General features: G+C 46.6%; 2 protein-coding genes across 4 annotated transcripts in view; one reads left to right on the forward strand and one right to left on the reverse strand.

Moving 5' to 3' along the window:
• Positions 1 to 5987, reverse strand: part of POLR2I (RNA polymerase II subunit I) — a 30663-nt gene extending 24676 nt beyond the window's left edge. Inside the window, exon 1 of the mRNA XM_081922480.1 lies at positions 5869 to 5987. Coding sequence (XP_081778606.1) covers positions 5869 to 5972 — 104 coding nt within the window. The 5' untranslated portion in view covers positions 5973 to 5987. The remainder of the gene's footprint in view (positions 1 to 5868) is intronic.
• On the forward strand, positions 1353 to 24987 carry LOC309376106 (sphingolipid delta(4)-desaturase/C4-monooxygenase DES2-like). 3 transcript variants are annotated; one of them, XR_014171066.1, is made up of 4 exons: positions 11299 to 11386; positions 11535 to 12277; positions 23998 to 24537; positions 24578 to 24987. XR_014171066.1 is itself a non-coding variant. In XM_081922295.1 (3 exons), the coding sequence occupies exons 1-3, from the start codon at positions 1460 to 1462 to the stop codon at positions 24139 to 24141; spliced, it is 969 nt and encodes a 322-aa protein (XP_081778421.1). In that variant the 5' UTR covers positions 1353 to 1459; the 3' UTR covers positions 24142 to 24987. The 3 variants fall into 3 exon arrangements, 2 of the variants coding, with proteins under 2 accessions (XP_081778421.1, XP_081778420.1); XM_081922295.1 differs by lacking the exon at positions 11299 to 11386 and adding an exon at positions 1353 to 1541 and having other exon boundaries at positions 23998 to 24987; XM_081922294.1 differs by having other exon boundaries at positions 23998 to 24987.
• The last annotated feature ends 1028 nt before the right edge of the window (positions 24988 to 26015 follow it).

Here is a 26015-nt window from a genome sequence, read left to right on the forward strand (position 1 = left end):
GGCACTGATTACCAAACAGCTGTCCCTACAAAGATCATTTCAGGGGCAAGGAGACGCTTGATAGTGGTGTGGGAGAGCTGGGGGGGGGGAGTCACATATGGCAACCATAGCGCCACTTTGGTTTCAGATAGTACATGGGTAAAGGATAAATGTAAAGATACTGTTAGGTCCATTTGCAGACGACTCTGGGGTTGTGGCGCTCATCTCACTTTACTGGCTGAGGGAGCCGGTGTTTGTCCGCAGACAGTTTTTCCGGGTCATGTGGCCAGCACGACTAAGCCGCTTCTGGAGAACCAGAGCAGCGCACGGAAAGGCCGTTTACCTTCCCGCTGGAGTGGTACCTATTTATCTACTTGCACTTTGACGTGCTTTCGAACTGCTAGGTGGGCGGGAGCTGGGACTGAGCAATGGGAGCTCACCCCGTCACGGGGGTTCGAACCGCCGACCTTCTGATCGGCAAGTCCTAGGCTCTGTGGTTTAACCCACAGCGACACCCGCGTCCCTTAGAACATGGGTAGATGAGTCTAAAAAGCCCAGGACACAAATGTTCATGGCTCTCTAGAAGCTATGATGGTTCCTTGACCCGAAGTACTGCATTTGGCATTTACTCAGGAAGTGTATACTCGATTCGGACCAAACTAAACCACCCAGAGCCACATATACATCAGTTTGACAGCCACACAAACCCATATCATAGAACCATAAAACCATAGAATTGTAGAGTTGGAAATGACACCAATGTCCACCCCCTGAAAATATGACCATAAAACCTTCATCCCCCTCCTTATTCGATGTAATAGCCTCAAACAGGAAGAAACTGATCAGAGTTTCAGAAAGAGAAACACGATTCCCACTGTATGCAGGTCTTGGTCACACTTTCGCTAAGGATCTGCACAACGGTAAAAAAACCCCACCCATCGCCCAAAAGAGTAATTAGAAAAAACAGCTGCAGCAGTACACAGGTAGACACAAAGCACACCATCCTAAACATGGCCCAGAACGCCGAAATCTTTCTTCACAGTGCAGAGTCGCTGCAGCCTCTTGATTTTATCAATTACCTTTGACTGACAGCTGCAACGTCCCTGGCATGACAACATCTCCTTTTTCCAGATGATGCAAACCAGAACTGCACACTGTATTCCACAGTTACATTCCATTTGAAGATAGCGAATCATCATCTTCACGGCAGAGGAGTTAGTTGCATGTGACAATGACACACTTTCTAAAGTGCAAATCTATTCCGGCTCACCCCTTTGGCCATCGTTGCCCACAGAGGTAGGAATTCCTAATGGGAGCAAACTGGTTGAGCAGGTGCCTTAGCCCAGCAGGTTGGACAGGATTTGGGTTCAAGAAGGGTAGTCTCACCTCACTCTCAGAAGGCAGCTGTGGGGATCACACCCCAAGTGACTCTCCATAAAAGCGGGGAGAGTCTTGAGTCAGGCTCAGAGAGGTCCTCCCCATGGGCAACGCTGGGAGCAGAGATGACTTTGAATGGGTCTACACAGACCAGCCCCACACAAGCCGAAGGAAGGAGATGCTGGGTGAGTTGCAGGTGGAGGGCTCTTCCAAGGGCAGAGACTGGAGGGGTGGGTGAAGGGCGAAGTGGGTGAACTGGGACCGGACGGGTAGGGAACTGGACTGACGTGGCCACCAGCAACAAGAAGGGCTGGATTTAGGTTGGATGAGGCCCTGAGCTCCTGAAGGTAATGGGGCCCTTGATATGTCCAGCTGTCCTTTGTCAACAACAAATAGTCGCTGTTTTTTCTGTTGAATATATGCTAGATGGTCATTGATGGACCTCATAGGTATCTCAAGCCATTTGCACACCCCAAATGTGTATTTTATCAAAGTAATCGTTGAACTGAAATACAATTAAGAAGAATTCTATTAATAGTGAAATTGAGAAGAAGTATATTAATAGTGAAATAATTATTAAGCTCTTAACTTAAAATGATTTTTTGATTCATAACAACCCAAATAATGCAAACCCATTGGCATTTGGTAATAACAGAAGTTTCTTTAGAAACACAATTTACAAGGACTCATAATCTAGTAGGCTCTGGAAACTTGCTATAACATGAAATAATAATAGGTGATATATGATGCAAACTACTAATAATTATAAATTAAGTTTTATAACCTGTACAATGCAATTGTAGTTAATAAAAGCAGGCGGAGCCCATTGCTTACATCATAGGAACTAACGCAACGCAACGCAACGCAACACAACACAACACAACAACAACACAACACAACACAACACAACACAACACAACACATTGTTGCTGTATTTAGTTTTTATTTTATTTGTTTTTTATCTTTTAATTTAGAAATGCACATCCAGTTGTTTTTTTACTTTAATTATTTGGGGCCCCCCAAGAGACTGGGGCCCTAGGCTAGAGCTTGTTTATACGTAAATCCAGCACTGGCCCCAAGAACCATGTTGGACCTCTGCTGTTTCAAGGTGCGTGTCTGAATCGTCATGCGTGTCCGGCGCTGATGTGTATTTCTGCACACACTACTAAGAGACGTAGGACTGTCTACTAGAGTTACCATTTCTGTGTGCTAGGATTATTTGGTTAGGACCTTTTGCAAGAGTTTGAGATCCGTCTGCAGACCCTCCAAATGACTCTATTTTCTAGGGATATTCCTGGATCTACAGAAGCCGTCCTGGTTTCTGATTTGATCCTTGAATGTCCTGCTTTTCCTTAGGACGTCCCTATTTTCATCAGAGAAATGTTGGAGGATCTGGAGCTATCTGACCTCCATGGCATCTGAAGGCAGCTCTGTATAGGGAAGTTTTTAAATGTTTGCTGTTTTATTATGTTTGTATGTATGTTGGAACCCACCCAGAGTGGCTGGGGCAACCCAATAAGATGGGCAGGTATAAATAGTAAAGTTACTATCTGTAATGGTTCTAGGGGTTGCTTGTGTGTAAGTTGTCGCCACTCCTGGCTAGCTTACCTGGGTGCACCCTTTCTGTCTGGACAGCCTCTCACCCGTGGCTGTCTCAATCACTGCAGAATCCGTCAGTGGGCATTTCTTGATCTTCTTCCAGCAAAGAAGTTCTTTGACGCCTAGTCTCCTCCTACTCTCACTGCGTGGAAGTTTTCTGCGCAGGGAGGGTGTGGGCAGCAGAGGACCCGTGCTCTCCCCGCTGGTCTCCGGTGAGGAGTCCTGGAGCCCCCTCACTGATTCCCCCTTCTGCCCCCCTTCTCCGCTGGTGCTGCGCTGATTTCCTTCCCCAGCAGATGGGCTGCCTCTCTCCCTACTGGGACCTTCTCCGGCATCCCTCTGGAGCCTTCCCTCCGCCTCTGGCTCCGATGGCAGTTCCCTGACACTATCGTTGTTGTTGTTGTTGAATAGGACAGCCCTATTTTCATCCGAGAAATGTTGGAGGGTGTGTGTTTGTTAGAAATATGTGTCTATGCTTGTTTATGCTTAACCTTATGTCACAAGAAGTTCAGAAGGAATAAAGAAAGGTTGGCTTATTACTACATGAAATTCAAGGGGCAGAGCATAAGGATGGATGCTGCTTCAGATATCAAAATTACAGATTAAGTAGGCAGGGACTCATAAAGGTCCAGGGTGGGATGTGAGCACCCAAGGCCACCCGAAAGCAAAGGTGGGTTGACTTTGAAATGAATGAAGCTTAAGCTCCAGGGCCCCCGATCTGAGAGGGGCCCCAGAAGAGACTTGCGTCCACCTTGCTTAAAAGTTTGGGTCTAGCAAACCCAACTGGAGTCGCAATTGAATCAAGCCAATTTGATTTTTGTTGCTGCTGCTGTATGTTTCCACCATCCCAGTAAGTAGCCCAGGTGTGGTAATGGTGTGGTGATTTGTTGTGGAACAGCCCTATGGACGAGGATGTGGGTGGTGCTGTGCATTAAACCACAGAGCCTAGGACTTGCTGATCATGTGGGAATGTTCTGGGGTGCAGGAGAGGATATATTGTGAGATTATATCCTTATCCAACTTGTGCTAACAAGTTCCCAAAATATCAATGTTTATGACATTCCCCTTAAAGTTCGCAACGGTAACGTCTGCACAGGTTCGCTAGAACCTCTACAATAATTACTCTGGTAATTTCCCCTTTGTTCCCTCTTAAAATACAAGACACGACAGAGTCTTTATAAAAGTATAAAAGAGTTTACTCACGTTCTGTTCACAATATGATCCCAGAAGGCAGACAGCTTAAAAAGGTAAAATACATTTAGAATCTATCTTGTAGCAAGATAGTCCTTATCTCCTCTCTTGGCTGGGAGCCAAGAGAGCATCCTTAGATGTTTCCTCATCAAAGGAAGATGGCAGAGAGAGAGATGGCTGCCTGCCCTGTGCTTTTATCATTTACCTGCACAGGTGAGGCCACACCTACCTCTGGTCACATGCAGAGGAAGTCTGTCCCCAGGAAGTTTACCTGCTTGCTAGACAGACATCCCTCCCCATGTTCTAACATATACACTCTAGGAATGTTGTCATTGACTGCTCCTGTGTTTACATCCCACAGATCAGAAGGTCAGCGGTTCGAATCCCCGCGACGGGGTGAGCTCCCGTTGCTCAGTCCCTGCTCCTGCCAACCTAGCAGTTCAAAAGCACGTCAAAGTGCAAGTAGATCAATAGGTATCGTTCCAGCGGGAAGGTAAACGGCGTTTCCGTGTGCTGCTCTGGTTCGCCAGAAGCAGCTTAAGTCATGCTGGCCACATGACCCGGAAGCTGTACGCGGGCTCCCTCGGCCAGTAAAGCGAGATGAGCGCCGCAACCCCAGAGTCGGCCACGACTGGACCTAATGGTCAGGGGTCCCTTTACCTTTAACCCTATGGAAGAAGATAACAGTGAAAGGGGTCCCATGACAGTTCAGGCTTCAGAGCCCCCAGAATGCCACTATCCTAAAGCCACGTGAACTGTGGGGTGAGGCCCCCTGCCCTGCTGCTGCCCCAAGGAGACTTTGCCATATTGCATGCGGGAGATAACGGGGGAATTGAGGAGGAGGGTGGGAAAACAAGCCCCACTATCTCTGTCCTCTTAACGCTTCTCTCATGGGGTTGTGGAAAGGCTGAAAATAGGTTGTGCGTATTCTGACATGCTTTAATTTAATCAATCAATCAATCCATATATAAATTAAATGAAAGATAAATCTGCAGGCACACCCTTCTTGAGAACGTTTGTATCTGATGTCATGGGTACATATTGGGGCGTGAAAGATTGGAGGAGAGATGCAGGGATTATTTACGCTTACCTTTTGCTACATGCTTTTAAGCTCCAGGTTCAAGTGGTTTTCCCCTCCCCCCTGGAGCTTTGCCTGCAAAAACCCGCTCTTTAATTCAGAAGAGTCCAGCCTCACTGTTGGGTTGAAATAACGACAGACGAGTGAGGAGTGTCATATGGGAGGCATCTCTCGAGCATGTCTCAGGGAGTCCCTTTTATTGAATATTACAGCATTGCCCCATACGTGATTGTTGCTGATTGGTTAACACAAGTACAAAGCAAAGGGTTGCATATAGGCATTAATCACCGATAGATTAAAGGCTGGGAAAGGGAGCACAAAACTAGACAGGCATGAAAACCTCCTAATTAAATTATAACTTGTGATTAATATAGTAGGACTTAGAACAATTACTAATGATTGATATAGGAGACTTAAAAGAGCATAACAATCACGTTCCGTAGATGTGATCAGCTATGCATTAAGAACAGGTCAAAGTATAATGTTTCCCTGAACTCAATGTGAACTGAACATTCTAAAGTGATGAGTGAATGTCTTAGTATTAGAACGGTTTGTGCAGCATCATGTGAAGAAACAAAGCTTAGAAGCAAGACTTCCCATCAGGCCACAGTCATGTGCAGAAGCAAGGCTTCCCTTCACCTCACCGTATGCTTGAAGCACTGTATGAACCGTTGCAGTTCCCCTCCAGCCGATAATCCTGGGAGCTGTGTGTTACTTTCCGTTTCAGAAAGAATTCTGTAGATTTCATAGGTGCTTGAGTTGAGATTCCCGCATTGCAGGCGCGTGCAAACTCTACAGTTCTATGATTCCATGACTAAGGCAGCAACATGTTTCCACCTGGAAGCGAAAGATGAGTTCCAGGAACCGTTTGCAACATTCCTGAGAAATCCAGCACCATTCAGAACCATACTCTCTAATTATCTCGGCTCCGGTGAGGTGGACTGGCCCAGCGCATTGCTATGTGACACACTAGGATATGTTACATCTTACGTGGGCGTTATTTTTCTGAGAAAACCACTTTTGCCAAGAAGTGCAATGACTCCACAGCCAAAGATTTAGACACAGGTCGTTTTGTTCTCTCTTCCCTTTCCCCTTTTAGTGCTTAAGGAACATGACAGCCCTTTAGCTGCATCAGGCCCAAGTGCCAAGTTATTCTAGTCCAGCATCCTAAAGTTAACCCTTTAGTCCAGGAAATGGCATGCAACTCAACAACTCTTCCCAACCCTCTTGCCAGGACTGAGGGTCCTTGTCTTGCACCCCTCCTAAGGCTCCTCCACTCCCGGATGTTTCCCAAGCAGTCTCAAGCTGCATCTGCACACATCTGGCCTTCGCTCCGCTCTCCTCATTATCCTGTGCGTTCTTGGAGACCAGTGGGGGGGGGGGAGCTTGTCACAGCCAGTGTGAGGTGTTCCCAAAACAAAGGAAGGATTGAACTCCGATTAATAAGAATACACACAGAGGCTTGAACCAGCAAGACTCTGGGAAGGGTGCGGATAATAATCTGTCTCTCCACCCTCCGGACCAGGTCGTTTTATTCACAAAAGAACTTTTACAGCATGTTCGTAAGAACCAATCAGATTTCTTCCGAGCATTTCAACAAACCCAACGTGGGGACAAAGTTAAACTACCAAAACTAATTAAGCATGCATACTTTCGGGGTAAACAAAACAGAACTACAAAGGAGTGCATTTGGCAACCCTGGGAGGTGATAAACAAGCAATATACATGTTAAGAAGGATGGCCAGGAAGACAGCGATCATTCTCACCTTCAGGTGAGATCTGTTTCCTGGCCCTAAGATTAACACCCTAAGATTAACATATCAGAAAAGCTACAGGTTAACATATCAGAAAAGCTACATCAATGAAACTGCCCACTGTCTTTGATGACGCAGGACGCCTGCCTGGCGAAGCAACTGGGCTGTGTACGTGACTGGTCAAGAAAGAGAAATGGAACAGGGATGCAGAGGTGTGGATTGATCAAGAATCATATCAAAATAGTTCAAACCCAGTCAACGCAATGCTTTCAAATACTCTTTATTTGTTATAATTCCTCATAGCAATCCCACCTGATCACTACACCGGGGGGGATGGGACTCCTGGGGTGCTTCAACGGCCTCTAGACTCCTCTCCTCTGCTTCATCATCAGAGTCTGAACTGTTCTCAATCACAGGCTCCTCCTGCTCACTAAAGCCTGTTGTCCCTTCTGTATTCAGCATCTCTTCCCAAGTTTCCTCCTCTGACCTCTCCTCATTGTCCCACCACCAATCCCTGGGCTCCAAGCCTACCTCTTCTGGGATCTCCCTTGGGGGTTCTGCATCTGGCCCCTCCCACCGCTCCTCTGCATCCAACCAGTCCCTGACAACCAGATCCCCCAATGGGAAGTCCACAAGCATATATATACACAGTGGTACCTCCGTGTAGGGATGCGGGTGGTGCTGTGGGTTAAACCACAGAGCCTAGGACTTGCCGATCGGAAGGTTGGCGGTTCGAATCCCCGTGACCGGGTGAGCTCCCATTGCTCGGTCCCTGCTCCTGCCAACCTAGCAGTTCCAAAGCACGTCAAAGTGCAAGTAGATAAATAGGTACTGCTCTGGTGGGAAGGTAAAGGGCGATTCCGTGCGCTGCTCTGGTTCTCCAGAAGCGGCTTAGTCATGCTGGCCACATGACCCGGAAGCTGTATGCCGGCTCCCTCGGCCAGTAAAGCGAGATGAGCGCTGCAACCCCAGAGTTGGCCACGACTGGACCTAATGGTCAGGGGTCCCTTTACCTTTTACCTCGGTTTACAAACTTAATCCGTTCTGGAAGCCCGTTCTTAAAGCGAAACCGTTCTTAATGTCAGCATCGCCCTTGAGCCAGTGCACCAACTGGACTCATGCACTTCAGCCCCAACTGGGCTAGGCGAGCTGGGTAGCACTGCCAGAGACCACCTTTCTCACAGGAACAGGTCACAGTGCTGTGGACTCACAGCTTAGAGCTGAGAGCACCGGATTCACTGTCTCAATAATACAGTCGTTGCGCAGCAGAGTTTTGCAGAGTCTTGCAGAGTATAAACCACTCGGAGAGCAGCTCTGTAAAATATCTTCCTTTTATTCTGTAACTACAACTATGATACAAAACTATATACAGAGCTGAATATTCTAAGCATAAATCAATGCTACACTGAGAGTCTGCAGCTGCTCTTAGCAGCAACCTTATCTCTAGACACGATCTCTAACACTCTCTCTCTCTCCGATACACTGACTGACTGACTCTCACACACTTTGATGTGGTGCTGGGGCAGAATAAGTAGATAGCAGGACACGCCTCCTCCTCTCTGGAGAGTCAGCAGAGATCATCAGGAGATCATCAGGAGATTCTTGGATATGGGAGGGGTGAAATCTCCTCACTTAAACCAAGGCATGCTTTCCTTTATGAGGCCTCCCGCCGCCGGTGCCCTTCCACCGTTCGGCTTCTGTTCTTAGGCCAAGGTAAAGTTCGCAAACCGGGACACTACTTCCGGTTTTGCAGAGTTCATTAACCGAATCGTTCGTAAACAGCACTGATCTTAAACCGAGGTACCACTGTATATAATTTTTATTAAATTTTCAATCAAATCAATCAAATTTTATTAAACGGTCACAGACCAGATTAACTCGTACAGCTAGTCAGCGAAGCATAACACCGGAAAAAACAAAGGACAATTTCAATACAGATTATGCCATAACAGCAATTTAAAATTAGACAGGATAAATAAAATTAAGTACGGTATTTGCCTTCGCCTGCATATTGACATTGGAAAGCTCTTGTTTTCTGCGCCTAATAGCGGCTACACAGAATTTGGCAACATTGATCGTAATTTCAGGAACCTTATCTTCTACCAAGGCTCTCATACGTTGGAGTTCTGGTCCATTTTTAAGCTTTTGTAGAACTGGGGCAATAAAGGTCAGGCGTAGATCCTCGTAGTAACTACAGTGCAGCAATACATGCAGACTTGTTTCCACTTCCGATGAGCCACATGGGCAAACACGTGACTCATATGGTTTGCCCTCATATCTGCCTAGCAGCAGGGCAGAGGGCAGAACGTTGAATCTGGCCAGGGTAAAGGAGTGTCTGTACTTAGGTATTTGTAAATCAGCCAGATAATTTGCGGGTGAAAACCCTCTCCCAAAGTCTCTAATTGTGGCATGTTTATCCATTTTGCCCATATGACATTGCAGCTCTATGTCCCTGATGCGTTGAAGCACTTGACTTTTGGCTCTCTCATATCCTGCCGCTATCAAGATCTGCGGGGAGAATCCCAGGCTTCTTATCTTTTCAAACAGGGAAGCTTTCCAGGTAGAATGAAAGGTGTCTAAGAGTGTTAAAGGAGCCAAACCGGCCGGGGAAAAAAAAGTTTTAACCAGTAGTGTATCTTTAGAATCCACAACATTTTTCATGTATGCGACAACAGCAGCAAGGATACTACTTGCCAAGAATTGGAAAACTCAAGATCTACCCACACAGGAAGAATGGCAGATGCAACTGATGGACTATATGCAACTGGCGGAGATGACTGGCAGAATCCGAGACCTGGGAGAAGAAAGGATGGAAGAGGACTGGAAGAAATTTAAGACTTATTTACAAAAATATTGTGATTTAATGGAATGTTAAAAAAGATGCTTGGTTATAAATAATTGGCCATCACTAAAATAGATCAGGAAATGATGATAAGAGAGATTAAGAGAAACAAAGTTGAAGGAGAATTATTTTAATGTATTTTATTGGTACACAAGTTGGAAATAAGATGATAATTTGCTTGACAAAAATTTATTAATGATGTAAATGGGAGCGGGAGGCGGGAGGAAGTTCAAAGATGACATGAAACTTTGTTAAAGCAAAACAATACTGTTTATTATTAATGTACTTTTTTTTTTTCTTTAAAAATCTTAATAAATATTTGTAAAAAAAAAAAAAAATAGAATCCACAACTGCGTGTATTAAATTTTGTTTTACAGTTTAGAATACTCATTTTACACCTTTAAGATATCAGTGACTCCCTTTCTTCTCTTTCCATGGTTCATTTTACATATCATAAATCCCTGCATGTTTTTCAAAAGCTACACCAATCGGTGTTCCATTATTGCATCCATCAAAACTTGTTTGCGCTGTTGAATTCATCTCAATGCTGCCAGCGTTTCCAGCTGTACACAAATATTTCCCGTATATTCAATAAATGTTTTCCAATCTTCTTTAAACATATGTTTTTCTTGTTCTCTTATTCTATATGTTAAGTCTGCGAGTTGTGCATATTCTGTCAACTTAAGTAAGTTGCCACTCTTCGGGAGTTGGGACCTCGCTCGTTTTCCATTTCTGGGCTAATGAAACACAGGCCGCAGTAGTAGCATACATAAATAACCCTTTTTTGACACCTGGGGATTTCAGTCTGAAATTCCAGACTGAAATTCCCAGCAGGACATCAGTGTTAATGAAGTTCTTAGAGAAGTTTTTAATGACTGATGTTTTAATGTTTTTTTAATCTTTTAATTTTGTTGGAAGCCGCCCAGAGTGGCTGGGGAAACCCAGCCAGATGGGCGGGGTAGAAATAATTAATAATAATAATAATGTTAGTTCAGAAACTGCATCTCGTGCTGTGTGGCAACGCAGCCTTTGGCCAGAACAACTCTGCACCCATGTATTATGCGGGTAGGTAGCCGTGTTGGTCTGCCAAAGTCGAAACAAAATAAAAAAATTCCTTCCAGTAGCACCTTAGAGACCAACTAAGTTTGCTATTGGTATGAGCTTTAGCGTGCAGGCACACTTCTTCAGATACATGTACTATGCAGTCACTAAAAGCTCCTTGCTGGCTGCCAGGAAATCTCCTAGCTTTGTTCAAGGTATTGATGCTGATGTATGAAACCCTAGACAGCTTAATAGGAACCAGGTAACCTCAAGGATTGGTGGGGTATAAGTAATAAATTATTATTATTAATATTATTATTATTACCGTCATACCTTGGGTTGAAGTAGCTTCGGGATGAATATTTTCAGGTTGCGCTCGCGCACTCACAGACGCTCAAAATGACGTCACGCGCATGCGCGGAAGCGGCGAGACGCAACCCGCGCATGCACAGATGCGTAGTTGCATGTTATGTTTGCTTCAGGATGCGAACGGGACTCCGGGATGGATCCCGTTCAAATCCAGAGGTACCACTGTATTAATAATTATTATTATTATTATTATTATTATTATTATTATTATTATTATTATTATTACCCTCTCTCTGCCTGCGATTCACTGCCACACCAACTAACGCTATTGCTTCCCCCTCACCCCTCTTTTCCTCCACAACAGCTAAGTACCCGGAGATCAAGAAGCTGATGGGCCCCGATCCCAACATGAAGTGGGTGGTGACCCTCATGGTCCTGACTCAGCTTCTCGCCTGCTACCTGGTGAAGGGCTTGCCTTGGAAGTGGGTCTTCTTCTGGGCCTACGCCTTCGGGGGCTGCATCAACCACTCGCTGGCACTGGCCATCCACGACATCTCCCACAACGTGCCTTTCGGCAACAACAGGCCCAAGTTGAACCGCTTCTTCGGCATGTTCGCCAACCTGCCCATCGGCGTCCCCTACGCCACCTCCTTCAAGAAGTACCACGTCGACCACCACCGCTTCCTGGCCGTGGACGGGTTGGATGTTGACGTCCCCAGCGAGTTGGAGGGAAACTTCTTCAACACCCCGCTGAGGAAGTTACTCTGGGTCTTTCTACAACCTCTCCTCTACGTCCTGCGGCCGCTCTTCATCAACCCCAAACCCATCTCCAAGATGGAGCTCATTAACGTGGCTGTCCAAATGGGCTATGACCTCCTCATCTACAGCTTATGGGGCTTCAAGCCTGTGGTCTACATGGTCACTGGAACCGTCTTGGCCATGGGCTTCCACCCCTTCTCTGGGCACTTCATCGCTGAGCACTACATGTATGCCAAGGGTTACGACACCGTCTCCTACTACGGGCCTCTGAACTGGTTCACCTTCAACGTGGGCTACCACATGGAGCACCACGACTTCCCCAGCATCCCAGGAAGCAGGTTGCCACTGGTAAGGCCAACAGATTCTCTTGGGTTTCCGTCGCATAGAGCCTTACAGGCTCGGTGTAGCAGAGGGGGGTCCGCCAAGGGCTAGTAGGGTCTCACCAACTGCAGACTTGTCTCAGCCCTTGCCAAGGCTGGTGTCAGATGCAGCTCGGAATGAAGAGGCAGAGTCAGTTGTGGGCAATGTTGTTGTTTAGTCATTTAGTTGTGTCTGACTCTTCGTGGCCCCCTGGACCAGAGCACGCCAGGCCCTCCTATCTTCCACTGCCTCCCGCGGTTTGGTCAAACTCATGCTGGTAGCTTCGAGAACACTGTCCCACCATCTCGTCCTCTGTCGTCCCCTTCTCCTTGTGCCCTCCTTCTTTCCCAACATCAGGGTCTTTTCCAGGGAGTCTTCTCTTCTCATGAGGTGGCCAAAGTCCTGGAGCCTCAGCTTCAGGATCTGTCCTTCCAGGGAGCACTCAGGGCTGATTTCCTTCAGAATGGAGAGGTTGGATCTTCTTGCAGTCCATGGGACTCTCAAGAGTCTCCTCCAGCACCAGAATTCAAAAGCATCCATTCTTCAGCGATCAGCCTTCTTTATGGTCCAGCTCTCACTTCCATACATCACTACTGGGAAAACCATAGCTTGAACTATACGGACCTTTGTTGGCAAGGTGATGTCTCTGCTTTGGGCAAAGTTAACTCTTTAGTCCAGAAAACTGCGTGCAACCCGACCCCCCTTCCCAACAGGTCTTGCCCCTACAGAGAAGCTGAAGCCGGGACAGAAGGTCCCTGCCTTCCATCCCTCCGAACACTCCTGGGAAAGTGGGGAGGCGGGACTTTCAGACAACACCAGAGTGCAAGGATTTGTTGCTACTTCTGCCGTGAGAGAAGGGAGGGATCCTGGACATTGGGCAGGGCTGGATTTCAGTCTGATGAGGCCCTCAGCTCCTGCAGGTAACGGGGCCCTTGATATGTCCAGCTGTCCTTTGTCCACAACAAATTGTCACCTTTTTGTGTGTTGAATATATGCTATATGGTAATCTATGGACCTAATAGGTATCTTAATAATAGGTATGATGCAAACTATTAATAATGATAAATAGCAGAATGTAAAGGTAAAGGGACCCCTGACCATTAGGTCCAGTCGTGGCCGACTCTGGGGTTGCGGCGCTCATCTTGCTTGAGTGGCCGAGGGAGCCGGCGTACAGCTTCCAGGTCATGTGGCCAGCAGGACTAAGCCGCTTCTGGTGAACCAGAGCAGCACACAGAAACACCGTTTACCTTCCCAGCGGAGTGGTATCTATTTATCTACTTGCACTTTGATGTGCTTTTGAACTGCTAGGTTGGCAGGAGCAGGGACCGAGCAATGCTAGCTCACCCTGTTGCAGGGATTCGAACCGCCGACCATAAGGTCATAGGCTATCAAAATGGGGGGGGGGAATGACTCCAGACAGTAACAACCAGGCCCTTCTAGCTCATGGACAATTATCAATTTGGATATCCACTGTTGGCAAGGAGCATCGGGTTTCCGTCAATGGATGCAATGGTTTCAGCGTTGTTCCCTGAGCTGTCGCAAGAACCAACCATACCTGTCAAACAGCTTTAGCCAGGCTAGCTGGATAGAACTTACCCCATAAATTCATTGGAAAAACAAAATTTAAAAAATCCTTCCAGTAGCACCTTAGAGACCAACTAAGTTTGTTCTTGGTATGAGCTTTTGTGTGCATGCACACGTCTTCAGATTCACTGAAACAGAAGTCACCAGACCTTTATATATAGTAGGAGCGTGGGTGGGGTTTTTCTCAGAAGGGTAGTGAGAGATGGGTGATTGACTCAGTGGGTATGGTAAACCTGTAAACAACTGCAATTAGTCCTACAGGAAAAAACAAGGGATGGTATGCAGATGATTAGCATATGTAATGAGACAGGAATCCAATATCTCTATTAAGATCAGGTCCCTCCATAGTTTTCAGTTTAGTGATAAGTTGTAATTCAGCAACTTCTCTTTCCAGTCTCTTTCTGAAATTCTTTTGCAATAAGACAGCTACTTTGAGATCTTGTATAGAAAGTCCTGGGAGACTGAAATGTTCTCCTACCAGTTTCTCTGTCTTGTGATTCCTGATGTCAGATTTATGTCCATTTATCCTTTGGCGCAGGGTTTGGTCTGTTTGCCCAATATAGAGAGCTGAAGGGCACTGTTGGCATTTGGTAGAATACACAATGTTAGAAGATGAGCAATTAAATAGGCCTGAGATGGTAAGTTTGATGATGTTGATGATGAGTAATGGTGTTGGCAGCAAAGTTGGCATCTGGGTTTGTATATTGCAGGCTCTGGTACCAGTTGTATTATTGTGGGTGAGGAGTTGTTTAAGATTGGGTGGCTCTCTGTAGGCAATGAAAGGTCTTCTTCCCAGAGCTTGAGAGCTTGGTGAAGCAGAGCAGCGCACGGAAACGCCGTTTCCCTTCCCGCCAGAGCGGTACCTATTTATCTACTTGCACTTTGACATACTTTCGAACTGTGCTAGGTTGGCAGAAGCAGGGACCGAGCAACAGGAGCTCACCCCGTTGCGCGGATTCGAACTGCTGACCTTCTGATTGGCCTGTCCTAGGCTCTGTGGTTTAACCCACAGCGCCACCCGCGTACTTAGCATGGGCCACCCAAAAAGGGCCGCGTGCGTGTTGGACCACCCTGTTCTAGCGAAATGTATTGCATGCCTTCGAGGGACAGGGTATGTGACACACATATAAGCAATTAAGCAGTTGTACTGTTTGACCGCCCAGCCTGTTTGATGCCATTGCCTGTTGATCAAATCTTGCAATTAGGAAAAATCCCGCCCTAATTAACTGCATTCATGCAGCCCAGACTTTGTAGGCTTTGAGAAAACAATACAGTCACTTCCTGCCATCTCACAGCCCAAAAGAGAATATGCCAGAGCATCCTTATTACTGCAGCAGATAATTATAATGGTGACAATATTTCAGCATATTATTTATTACATTATTATTCTGAATTCACCCTAACAACAACCCTGTGAGGTAGGTTGGGTGAAGAGATGGTGAGTGGCTGCCAAGGGCTTCATAGCTGAGTGGGGATTCAAACCTAGATCTCCCAGGTCCTAGTCCAGCACTCTAACCACTAGGCAACACTGTGTCTCACGTATGTTGCTTTGCAGAACAAACCCAAAGGCAGCTCTCAAGCTACTGAACCCATTATTATTATTTTTAAGGAGAAGAAGGAAAAGTTACATTCTTCACGAAATAGCCGAAAACTAGAGTGGCCGCTTCTGCATTGCTAAAAATAATAACATAACAGGGAAAGGAAACACATCACATTGAAAAAGAGGGCACCAATTTACATCAAATTTGAATATGCTGATTTACAAGACGATGCAAATTTAGAAATATACTGCATTTCACCACAGAGGGGGAAACTGAAGCCAGGTGGTTTGTGTTCCTGCCCGCTGTCCAGGTGCATTCACTGTTGAGGGGGAAATCAATTCACCTTGCGATTCGTTACCTGGTAGGGAAGGTTTACCTGAAATAGAAAAAGGCTGGAAATCAAAGCAGAGACCCCACGAAAAGGGAGGTCTTTAGTGCTGCTGCATGAAAGGTCCAGTTCTTAGAGGCAAAGAAGGGTGGTTTCATTGCACAAACGAATGTACAAGTATGTATTACTTTTTCTGTTGCCAGGGACGTTCTTTGGCTCTACTTACATGCTAACACCTCAGTCACAAAGAGATCAGAAGCAGGATCATCTAGTTCAGGAAAGAGAACATTTCGAAATAATCAAAAGGCATGTGTGAGAAGCATTTGAGTTCCTGGTATTTCGAAAGCTGGGGAAATACCAGGGTAGAGCAGAGTGCCCCCCCCCAATTGATTCATTCAGCCTCCTGTCCATTTAACGTAATCCTTCCTGCCAATATGACCGAGCTGAATGGGAGACTCTTAATCTTAGGGTTGGGAGTTCGAGTCCCATGCTGGGCAAAAAGACTCCTGCATTGCAGCGGGTTGGACTAGATGACCCTCATGGTTCCCTTCCAACTCTGCAGTTCTATGATTCCAGAATAAGGTTCTGCAGACGTCCTGGCACCCTAAAGGTGGGAGACCGACATCATCAATTTTAGCCGCTCTGAAGCGTTGATTTTTCTACTGCTTTGCAGGGCAAGTAAGCAAAGTTCTGAACTTTGTGTGAATGTGTACATATGGAGAAGGAAAGCTCTGGTACTAAACTTCTGCTGATTTGTGGGATATCTTTGTGAGAAAAAATGACCCTTCCACAAATACTGAGTGGAATCTCTTAAGACGGTTGGGTGGTGCCATTTACGCCTTCTTCTGACTGTCTCGCCAGAGTGGTGCATGCTCTGGTTATCTCCCGCTTGGACTACTGCAATGCGCTCTACATGGGGCGACCTTTGAAGGTGATTCGGAAACTGCAATTAATCCAGAATGCGGCAGCCAGACTGGTGACTGGGAGCGGCCGCCGAGACCACATAACACCGGTCCTGAAAGACCTATATTGGCTCCCAGGACATTTCAGAGCACAATTCAAAGTGTTGGTGCTGACCTTGAAAGCCCTCAACGGCCTTCGCCCAGTATACTTGAAGGAGCGTCTCCACCCCCATCGTTCTGCCCGGACACTGAGGTCCAGCTCCGAGGACCTTCTGGCGGTTCCCTCCCTGCGAGAAGTGAAGTTACAGGGAACCAGGCAGAGGGCCTTCTCAGTGGTGGTGCCTGCCCTGTGGAACGCCCTCCCACCAGATGCCAAGGAAATAAACAACTACAGTGGTACCTTGGGTTACATACGTTTCAGATTACAGACTCCGCTAACCTAGAAATATTACCTCGGGTTAAGAATTTTGCTTCAGGATGAGAACAGAAATCGTGCAGTGGCAGTGCAGCAGCAGCTGGAGGCCCCATTAGCTAAAGTGGTGTTTCAGGTTAAGAACAGTTTCAGGTTAAGAACAGACCTCCAGAACAAATTAAGTTATTAACCCAAGGTACCACTGTATCTGACTTTTAGAAGACATCCCTGTTTAGTGAGGCTTTTAATGTTTGACGGGCTATTGTATTTTAATATTTTGTTGGAAGACGCCCAGAGTGGCGGAAAACCCAGCAAGAGATGGGCGGGGTATAAGTAATAAATAATTAATAATAATAATAATAATAATTATCATTTTACTTCTGGCAACTGCTGCCGCCATGCTGGTGCCAAACGCATAGCTCTGCTTTTCTTTGGACCACCTAAGCGAGGCCGGGGGTTGGGGGGTCTTTTCATCTGAGCAGCCCAGGACCTCCAGACACTCTGCCCAGGCTTGCACCCGGGGAGTTCACTTGAGCGGTGCTAACAGTTTAACTTGAGCTGCACTCCATTGTCTCTCGAGACAGATGGGTGGCAGCTATTATCTATACAGTACTTTTGTGGTCGAAAAGTCGGAACACCGCCTTATTGAAAACAAAGGAAGAGTCGACTTCAAGGGAAGCGCTATTTTAAAATGCAAATAGGGAGAGCCTTTTATTTTAATCCCACGCAGGTGCTATCTGATTCAGCGGAAAGCGTCTTGGCAAGCGAATTTGCTTTTTAGGTTTCTGGTGCCAGGGTGCCATTAGTAATCTTCATAGCTTCAAAGCTCCTACCCTCTGTAGGGCTATTTATTTTTAAACCAGGCTTGGACGGGAGACCACAGTTCAAATAGAGGACTGCTTCTATAACCTAGGCCAAAAAATCCGTTAAAACACCCCAGACCTCCAGTGACTGAAACAATTTGGACCTGCTGCAAAATGTTGTCCTACAGAGTGCGCCTCTTCAGTATCCAAGCCAGCCAGCCATTTCATCTCCCTTTCCCAGATACTCCATTCCATTCCCCTCCCCTCTGCCTCCAGTTCTCTGTTTAATAATAATAATAATAATTCATTATTTATACCCCGCCCATCTGGCTGAGTTTCCCCAGCCGCTCTTGGCAGCTCCCAATTGAGTGTTAAAAACAATACAGCATTAAATATTTAAAAATTCCCTAAACAGGGCTGCCGTCAGACGTCTTTTAAAGATAAGACAGCTGCTTATTTCCTTCACATCTGAAGGGAGGACGTTCCACATGGGAGGTGCCATTACCAAGAAGGCCCTCTGTCTGGTTCCCTGTAAGCTCACTTCTCCCAATGAGGGAACTGCCAGAAGGCCCTTGGCGATGGATCTCAGTGTCCGGGCAGAACGATTGGGGGGGGAAGATGCTCCTTTAGGGATACTGGGCCTTTGAGGCCGTTTAGGGCTTTAAAGGTCAGCACCAACACTTTGAATTGTGCTCAGAAACGTACTGGGAGCCAATGCAGATCTCTCAGGACCGGTGTTATGTGGTCTTGGCGGCCACTCCCAGTCACCAGTCTAGCTGCCGCATTCTGGATTAATTGCAGTTTCCGGGTCACCTTCAAAGGTAGCCCCACATAGAGTGCATTGCAGTAGCATGCGCCACTCTGGGGAGACAGTCTGCTGGCAGGGAGGGTCTCATCCTGAGTACCAGGTGGAGTTGGTAGACAGCTGCCCTGGACACAGAATTAACCTGCGCCTCTATGGACAGCTGTGAGTCCAGAATGACTCCCAGGCTGCGCACCTGGTCCTTCAGGGGCACAGTTACCCCATTCAGGACCAGGGAGTCCTCCAAACCTGCCCGCCTCCTGTCCCTCAAGAACAGTCCTTCTGTCTTGTCAGGATTCAACCTCAGTTAGCCACCATCCATCCTCCAACCGCCTCCAGGCACTCACACGGGACCTTCACCGCCTTCACTGGTTCTGATTTAAAGGAGAGGTAGAGCTGGGTGTCATCCGCATACTGATGGACACCCAGCCCAAACCCCCTGATGATCTCTCCCAGCGGCTGCATGTAGATGTTTCCATCTCCAATATTAAAATGAAGGATTAAAGGCATGCTTGATCCTCACTGGGCAGCTTTTGATAACCCCTTTCCATAGAATTTGTTTTTTCCTTCGAGGGAGGGCACTGCTTGAAAACCTTGGGGTTCCTTTAAGCCTGGATGGTGTTGCTTTGTCTGCAGAAGGAGCGGCAGTTGGGAGAATGGCCTACGTACTATGTCCTGGTATACAGGCTAGAAATATTGCTACCTATCTGTTTTTGCTGTGAAATTGCCGGGCACCACATTTTAAGGCGGATGTTGTGCAGAGTAGGGCAACCAAGATGGTCAAGGGTCTGGAAACCATGCCTTATGAGGAATGGTCGAAGGAGGTGGGCATGCTTAGCCTGGAGAGGAAGAGACTGAGAGGAGATTGTTGTTGTTATTTAGCCGTGCCTGACTCTTCATGACCCCCTGGACCAGAGCACGCCGGGCACTCCTGTCTTCCACTGCCTCCCGCAGTTGGGTCAAATGCTGGTAGCTTCGAGAACACTGTCCCACCATCTCATCCTCTGTCGTCCCCTTCTCCTTGCGCCCTCCATCTTTCCCAGCATCAGGGTCTTTTCCAGGGAGTCTTCTCTTCTCATGAGGTGGCCAAAGTCTTGGAGCCTCAGCTCCAGGATCTGTCCTTCCAGTGAGCAATCAGGGCTGATTTAATAATAATAATAATAAATTTTATTTATATCCCGCCCTCCCCAGCCGAAGCCGGGCTCAGGGCGACTAACAACACCAAAATAGTGCGACATTATAAAAACATTATAAAAATTAATTAAAATCAAGATTGATGGCAGCCATAAAGTTTTGTAAAGGTTGCCAAAGGAGGGAGTCAGGCTGCGTCCTAACCAAAGGCCTGGCGGAACAGCTCTGTCTTGCAGGCCCTACGGAAAGATGTCAAGTCCTGCAGGGCCCTGGTCTCTTGTGACAGAGCATTCCACCAGGTTGGAGCCGCAGCCGAAAAGGCCCTGGCTCTAGTTGAGGCCAGCCTAACCTCTCTGTGGCCTGGGACCTTCAAGGTGTTTTTGTTTGAAGACCGTAAGTTCCTCTGTGGGGCATACCAGGAGAGGCGGTCCCGTAGGCACGAGGGTCCTAGGCCGTATAGGGCTTTGAAGGTTAAAGCCAGCACCTTGAACCTGATCCTGTACTCCACCGGGAGCCAGTGCAGCTGGTATAGCACCGGATGAATTTCCTTCAGAATAGAGAGGTCTGATCTTCTTGCAGTCCATGGGACTCTCAAGAGTCTCCTCCAGCACCAGAATTCAAAGCATCCATTCTTCGGCGATCAGCCTTCTTGATGGTCCAGCTCTCACTTCCATACATCACTACTAGGAAAACCATAGCGTTAACTATACGGACCTTTGTTGGCAAGGTGATGTCTCTGCTTTTTAGGATGCTGTCTAGGTTTGTCATGGCTTTTCTCCCAAGAAGCAGGCATATTTTAATTTCGTGGCTGCTGTCACCATCTGCAGTGATCATGGAGCCCAAGAAAGTAAAATCTCTCGCTCCCTCCATTTCTTCCCCTTCTATTTGCCAGGAGGTGATGGGCCCAGTGGCCAGGATCTTGGTTCTTTTGATTTCATATGCCTGTTGTTTTTTCCTTTGTTTTATATGCCTGTTGTTGAGAGGAGATAGCCACCTTCAAATATCCACGGGGAGGATGGAGCAAGTTTGTTTTCTCCTGTTCTGGAAGGTAGGATTCAAGCCCACGGTTTCAAGAGACAAGAACGGAGATTATCGGCTCACCTACGCTTCAACTTCTCCTGCGTCTAGAAAGAACGGGTCCAGGAAGTTCTCCTCCCCCGCCCCCGGGTCCTATTCTGGGGGAAACCCATTCTTTAGTGCTAAATCGGAGCAAATGTCAACCCGGAGAAAACCTGAATTTCCAGTTTGCTCTAACTGAGCGATAAAGAGCAGGGCGCAAGAGGAAATGTGTCTGAGCTCTCTGACTAAATATTTTCTGAGAAGTTATATTTTCTGAGAATCCTCCGGAAAAACAATCTCTCAAAGGACCTGTACTTTGGAGAGTGTACTAAATTATGGTCTGTGTGTGTGGTTTGGGAGCTGCACGACCAGGGGAAAAACAATGCTGTCCAGGGTTGTAAAGACTGCGGAGAGAATAATTGGGTGCTCTCTTCCCACCTTGGATCAAATCTACGCTTCCAGGTGCCATAAGAAAGCGGCAGAGATAGCGCAGGATAGTGCGCACCCCGGAAATGATCTCTTTCAGCTTCTGCCTTCTGGAAGAAGGTCCAGGGTTATAAAGACTAGGACCAGCCGCCTGAGAAACAGTTTCTACCCAAATGCGATTTTAAACGCAGTGTAAGGAGTCTCTATGGGAGTATATTGTATTTTTAAAATGGGGTATCAGAGTTTTTAGGGGGCTAACCAGGCCTGGATAGCAGGCTTGTTGGTTTTTGAATGTCTGATGTAGATTCCCCCCCCCCAAAAAAATTTGTTGTTCTGTATGGGACAGTGACAATAAAGATTATCGTATTGTATCATAAGAGTTGTTCAGCAGTGGAACAGATCACCTAAGGTGGTAGACTCTCCTTTGTTGCAGATTTTCCAACCAACGGATGGCCATCTGTCAGGGATTCCTTAGCTGGGGTCCCTTCTTTGCACGGCTTCGACGAGATGACTCCCAGGGCCCCGTTCAACTGCACATTTCTACGAATCTATGAAACAGCAAATGAAAAAAATAATAGTAATTCAATGAAGCAAATCACATCCCTTTTCCATGTGCGTACAAAAGAGTCTTGAATCATTTGGATATTTTTTCTTTTGAAAGATAGTAAGTAGAATCACAGAACTGTGGGGACCTTCAAAGGTCATCTAGTCCAGCCCCCTCTTACAATGCAGGCATCTCAGCTAAAGCATCCAGGACAGATGACCATCCAACCTCTGCTTCAAAACCTCTATGGATGGAGAACCCACAACCTCCCGAGGGAAACTGTGGAACATGTGCTCATTAATGTATGTGCACATTATGAAAGTGAATTCAGTTGTGATTTCAGCGTATCTCAGTTCCAGCCCAGAACACATCGGTTAATAATAATAAATTTTATTTATACCCCGCCCTCCCCAGCCAAGACCGGGCTCAGGGCGGCTAACACCAGGTATAAAAACAATTGATTAAAATACAACTTAAAAACAAAATTAAAACACAACGTTAAAATGCAGCCTCATTTCAGTAGAAACTCAATCGAAAACTTTGGGGGGTGGGGGATGAAAATGTCAAATCTTCACCAAGGCCAACTATCCAGACTGGTCCTACGTGGGCCAGAAAAAAGACAGGGAAGTCCCCAAATATGAGAAAGGAAAAAGGAAAGAGGGGAAGGGGATCAAGTTGATTCCAAGCCAAAGGCCAGGTGGTTACAGTGGTTCAACCTCCCCAGGGCCTGACTTGAATTCAGATCCCAGAATCAGTGGCATCAGGGGAGTCTTCAGCATATGCGCCGTCAGGGTGGCAAAGATCCGCCCAGCACCCCCGTTTGACAAGCACCGCCATTGTGATCTTTGGTAAATGAGTGAACAAAGTCCTTTGGCGAAACAGAAGATATACATTTCGGCAATACCTAGGTATAAATGTATTTTGTTTTCCCAGGTCGATCAAAATTATTTATTATTTCATAACAGGCGGGTAGTTAAGAGCTTCGGTGGCTTCGGCGGTGGGTGCCCCCCAGAATTTGGCGCCTGGGTGCCCTGCACCCCTTGCACCCTCAGGTAAATGCCAGGAGTGGCATTTTGTTGTGGTTTAGTCGTTAGTGGTGTCTGCCTCTTCGTGACCCCCTGGACCAGAGCACGCCAGGCCCTCCTGTCTTCCACTGCCTCCCACAGTTTGGTCAAACTCATGCTGGTAGCTTTGAGAACACTGTCCCACCATCTCGTCCTCCGTCGTCCCCTTCTCCTTGTGCCCTCCATCTTTCCCAACATCAGGGTCTTTTCCAGGGAGTCTTCTCTTCTCATGAGGTGGCCAAAGTCTTGGAGCCTCAGCTTCAGGATCTGTCCTTCCAGTGAGCACTCAGGGCTGATTTCCTTCAGAATGGAGAGGTTTGATCTTCTTGCAGTCCATGGGACTCTCAAGAGTCTCCTCCAGCACCAGAATTCAAAAGCATCCATTCTTCGGCCATCAGCCTTCTTGATGGTCCAGCTCTCACTTCCATACATCACTACTGGGAAAACCATGGCTTTAACTATACGGACCTTTGTCGGCAAGGTGATGTCTCTGCTTTTGAAGATGCTGTCTAGGTTTGTCATTGCTTTTCTCCCAAGAAGCAGGCGTCTTTTAATTTTGTGACTGCTGTCACCATCTGCAGTGATCATGGAGCCCAAGAAAATAAAATATCTCACTGCCTCCATTTCTTCCCCTTCTATTTGCCAGGAGGTGATGGGCCAAGTGGCCATGATCTTCGTTTTTTTGATGTTGAGCTTCAGACCATATTTTGCGCTCTCCTCTTTCACCCTCATTAAAAGGTTCTTTAATTCCTCCTCACTTTCTGCCATCAAGGTTGTGTCATCTGCATAGCTGAGGTTGTTGATATTTCCTCCAGCGATCTTAATTCCGGCTTGGGATTCATCCAGCCCAGACTTTCGCATGATGAATTCTGCATATAAGTTAAATAAGCAGGGGGACAATATACAGCCTTGCCGTACTCCTTTCCCAATTTTGAACCAATCAGTTGTTCCATATCCAGTTCTAACTGTAGCTTCTTGTCCCACATAGAGATTTCTCAGGAGACAGATGAGGTGATCAGCCACTCCCATTTCTTTGAGAACTTGCCATAGTTTACACCCCTCGTTCTTCTGTTTCTGTCCGATTTTCAGTGTTTTGATGTTTTTCCTTCCAGGTGAGGAAAATCGCCCCGGAGTATTACGACCACCTTCCCTACCACAACTCCTGGGTCCTTGTGCTTTATGATTTTGTTTTCAAAAGGCATCTGGGGCCCTTTTCCCGCGTGAAGAGGACTCACAAGAGGGACAAGAACTTATGAAGCTGGAGGGAACTGGTGCTGTGCCTCCTGCCCTCCCACCCAGCCCCCAACTTCCAACACCTCCAGTTCTCCCCCCACCTCCCACATGAAGGGGGACGGGGGGGGGTGATGAGTAGAGTCGCTGAAGGCTGTTCTCAAAAGCAAAGCTAAACACATTTTTACAAAGAACATCAAGAGTGTCAGCAGCAAGAATATTATTGGCACAGAAGTGGAAGCAAGAAGAATCACCGACGAAAGAATGGAGGATGAAATTGTTGGACTATGCAGAATTAGATAAATTAACAGGAAGGATTCGAATCCTGTGGGACCAGAGATTCTTAGAAGACTGGAGTAAATATACAAACTATCTGAAAAGTAATTGTGGATGAACATATTACGATAGTAGGATGGCAAGAAGTTTTGTAAGGTGGACTATTTGAAATACAGTGGTACATAGGCTTCAGGTTACAGACTCTGCTAACCCAGAAATAGTGCTTCAGGTTAAGAACTTTGCTTCAGGATGAGAACAGAAATTGTGTTCGGCGGCGCAGCAGCAGTGGGAGGCCCCATTAGCTAAAGTGGTGCTTCAGGTTAAGAACAGTTTCAGGTTAAGAACGGACCTCCGGAACAAATTAAGCACTTAACCCGAGGTACCACTGTATTGCAAGGAAGACTATGAGAAGAACTATTAGTTAATGATAATTAAGAGTAATAGAGAAATTAAGAGATGCAGAATAAGTGATAAAGAACAAAAAATCATCAGAGGTGTTGACGGAAGTCTAAAATATTGTATAAAATGAAAGCTATGTTGTATGACTGTTGGAACTGATTTATTTTTAAAATTAATAAAAATGTATGTGTGTGTGTGTGTATATATATATATATATATATATATATATATATATATTAAAAAAAGAACACCAGAAGAGTCTGCTGGATCAGGCCAGTGGTTCATCTATTCCACTATTCCACTGTCCTGCTCTCACAGTTACCTGTTCTGCCCCATAATTCCTGCAGTTTCCAACAACTGGTGTACAGAAACATTTCTGCCTCCAATTGTGCAGGCAGAGCATTGCGGCACTCTCCTCCTCCTCCTCCTCCTCCTCCTCCTCCTCCATAAATTTTCTAATCCTCTTTTAAAGCCACCCAAGATGGTCGTTGCTGCTGCCTACTGTGGCAGGGAGTTCCACAGTTTAACTCCGCACTGCGTGAAGTGCTGCTTCCTTTCCTGTGTTCTGAACCTTGCAACTGAAGCTTCGTTGGCTGTCCACGAGTTCCAAGTGTTGGGAGGAGTTGGAGAGATTCCTAGACACAATAAATTGATCTGAAACATATTTTCTGTTTCTCTTGGAAGCCTCTTCCCTCCAGGGCCCATCAACATGGCAGCGTCGTGGGGCTAGGAATCAAAATGGCGGTATCGTTGGCCTACGGATTTCTCATAATAATAATAATAATTTATTACTTGTAACACTCCCATCGGACTGGGTTGTCCCAGCCACTCTCCAACATATATAAAAACATAATAAAAAAGAAAACGTTGAACACGTATACAGGGCTATCATCATCAACTGTTGTTAAATTCTACGATGGGAAGAGGCTCAGTTACGCTTAATCTCTAGGGTGGGGTGTGGTGGGCTGTGAATTAAGGGGTTCTGTGTGCAAATCATGCCAGACTCCCCAGACCAGCAGGAAGACCCAACCCTTTGCCAGATGCCAGAACCAGCCTCATCCCCTCACCTCTTCCCAGCGGGGTTTGGTGGGGGTCGGAGTGGGGTAAGAGAACACGGGTGAATATGAAAGGGGGCAAGGCATTCTGCCAACACACTGCCCCACTCAATTCTTACCCCCAACAAAAGATGGAGGGCAGGTGACTGAAAGTCCAGATATTTTAGACT

Source organism: Podarcis melisellensis (genome assembly GCF_964234715.1).
Source record: "Podarcis melisellensis genome assembly, chromosome: 8".
NCBI classification, from domain to species: domain Eukaryota; kingdom Metazoa; phylum Chordata; class Lepidosauria; order Squamata; family Lacertidae; genus Podarcis; species Podarcis melisellensis.

What these genes read in the sequence shown, in the direction of transcription:
- LOC309376106 (XM_081922295.1), top strand. Translation starts at nt 1,460, where the DNA reads ATGGGCAACGCTGGGAGCAGAGATGACTTTGAATGGGTCTACACAGAC. An exon ending in CCGAAGGAAGGAGATGCTGG is followed by an intron (nt 1,542 to 11,534) that starts GTGAGTTGCAGG and finishes CCTCCACAACAG; the next exon opens with CTAAGTACCCGGAGATCAAG. An exon ending in CAGGAAGCAGGTTGCCACTG is followed by an intron (nt 12,278 to 23,997) that starts GTAAGGCCAACA and finishes TTTTCCTTCCAG; the next exon opens with GTGAGGAAAATCGCCCCGGA.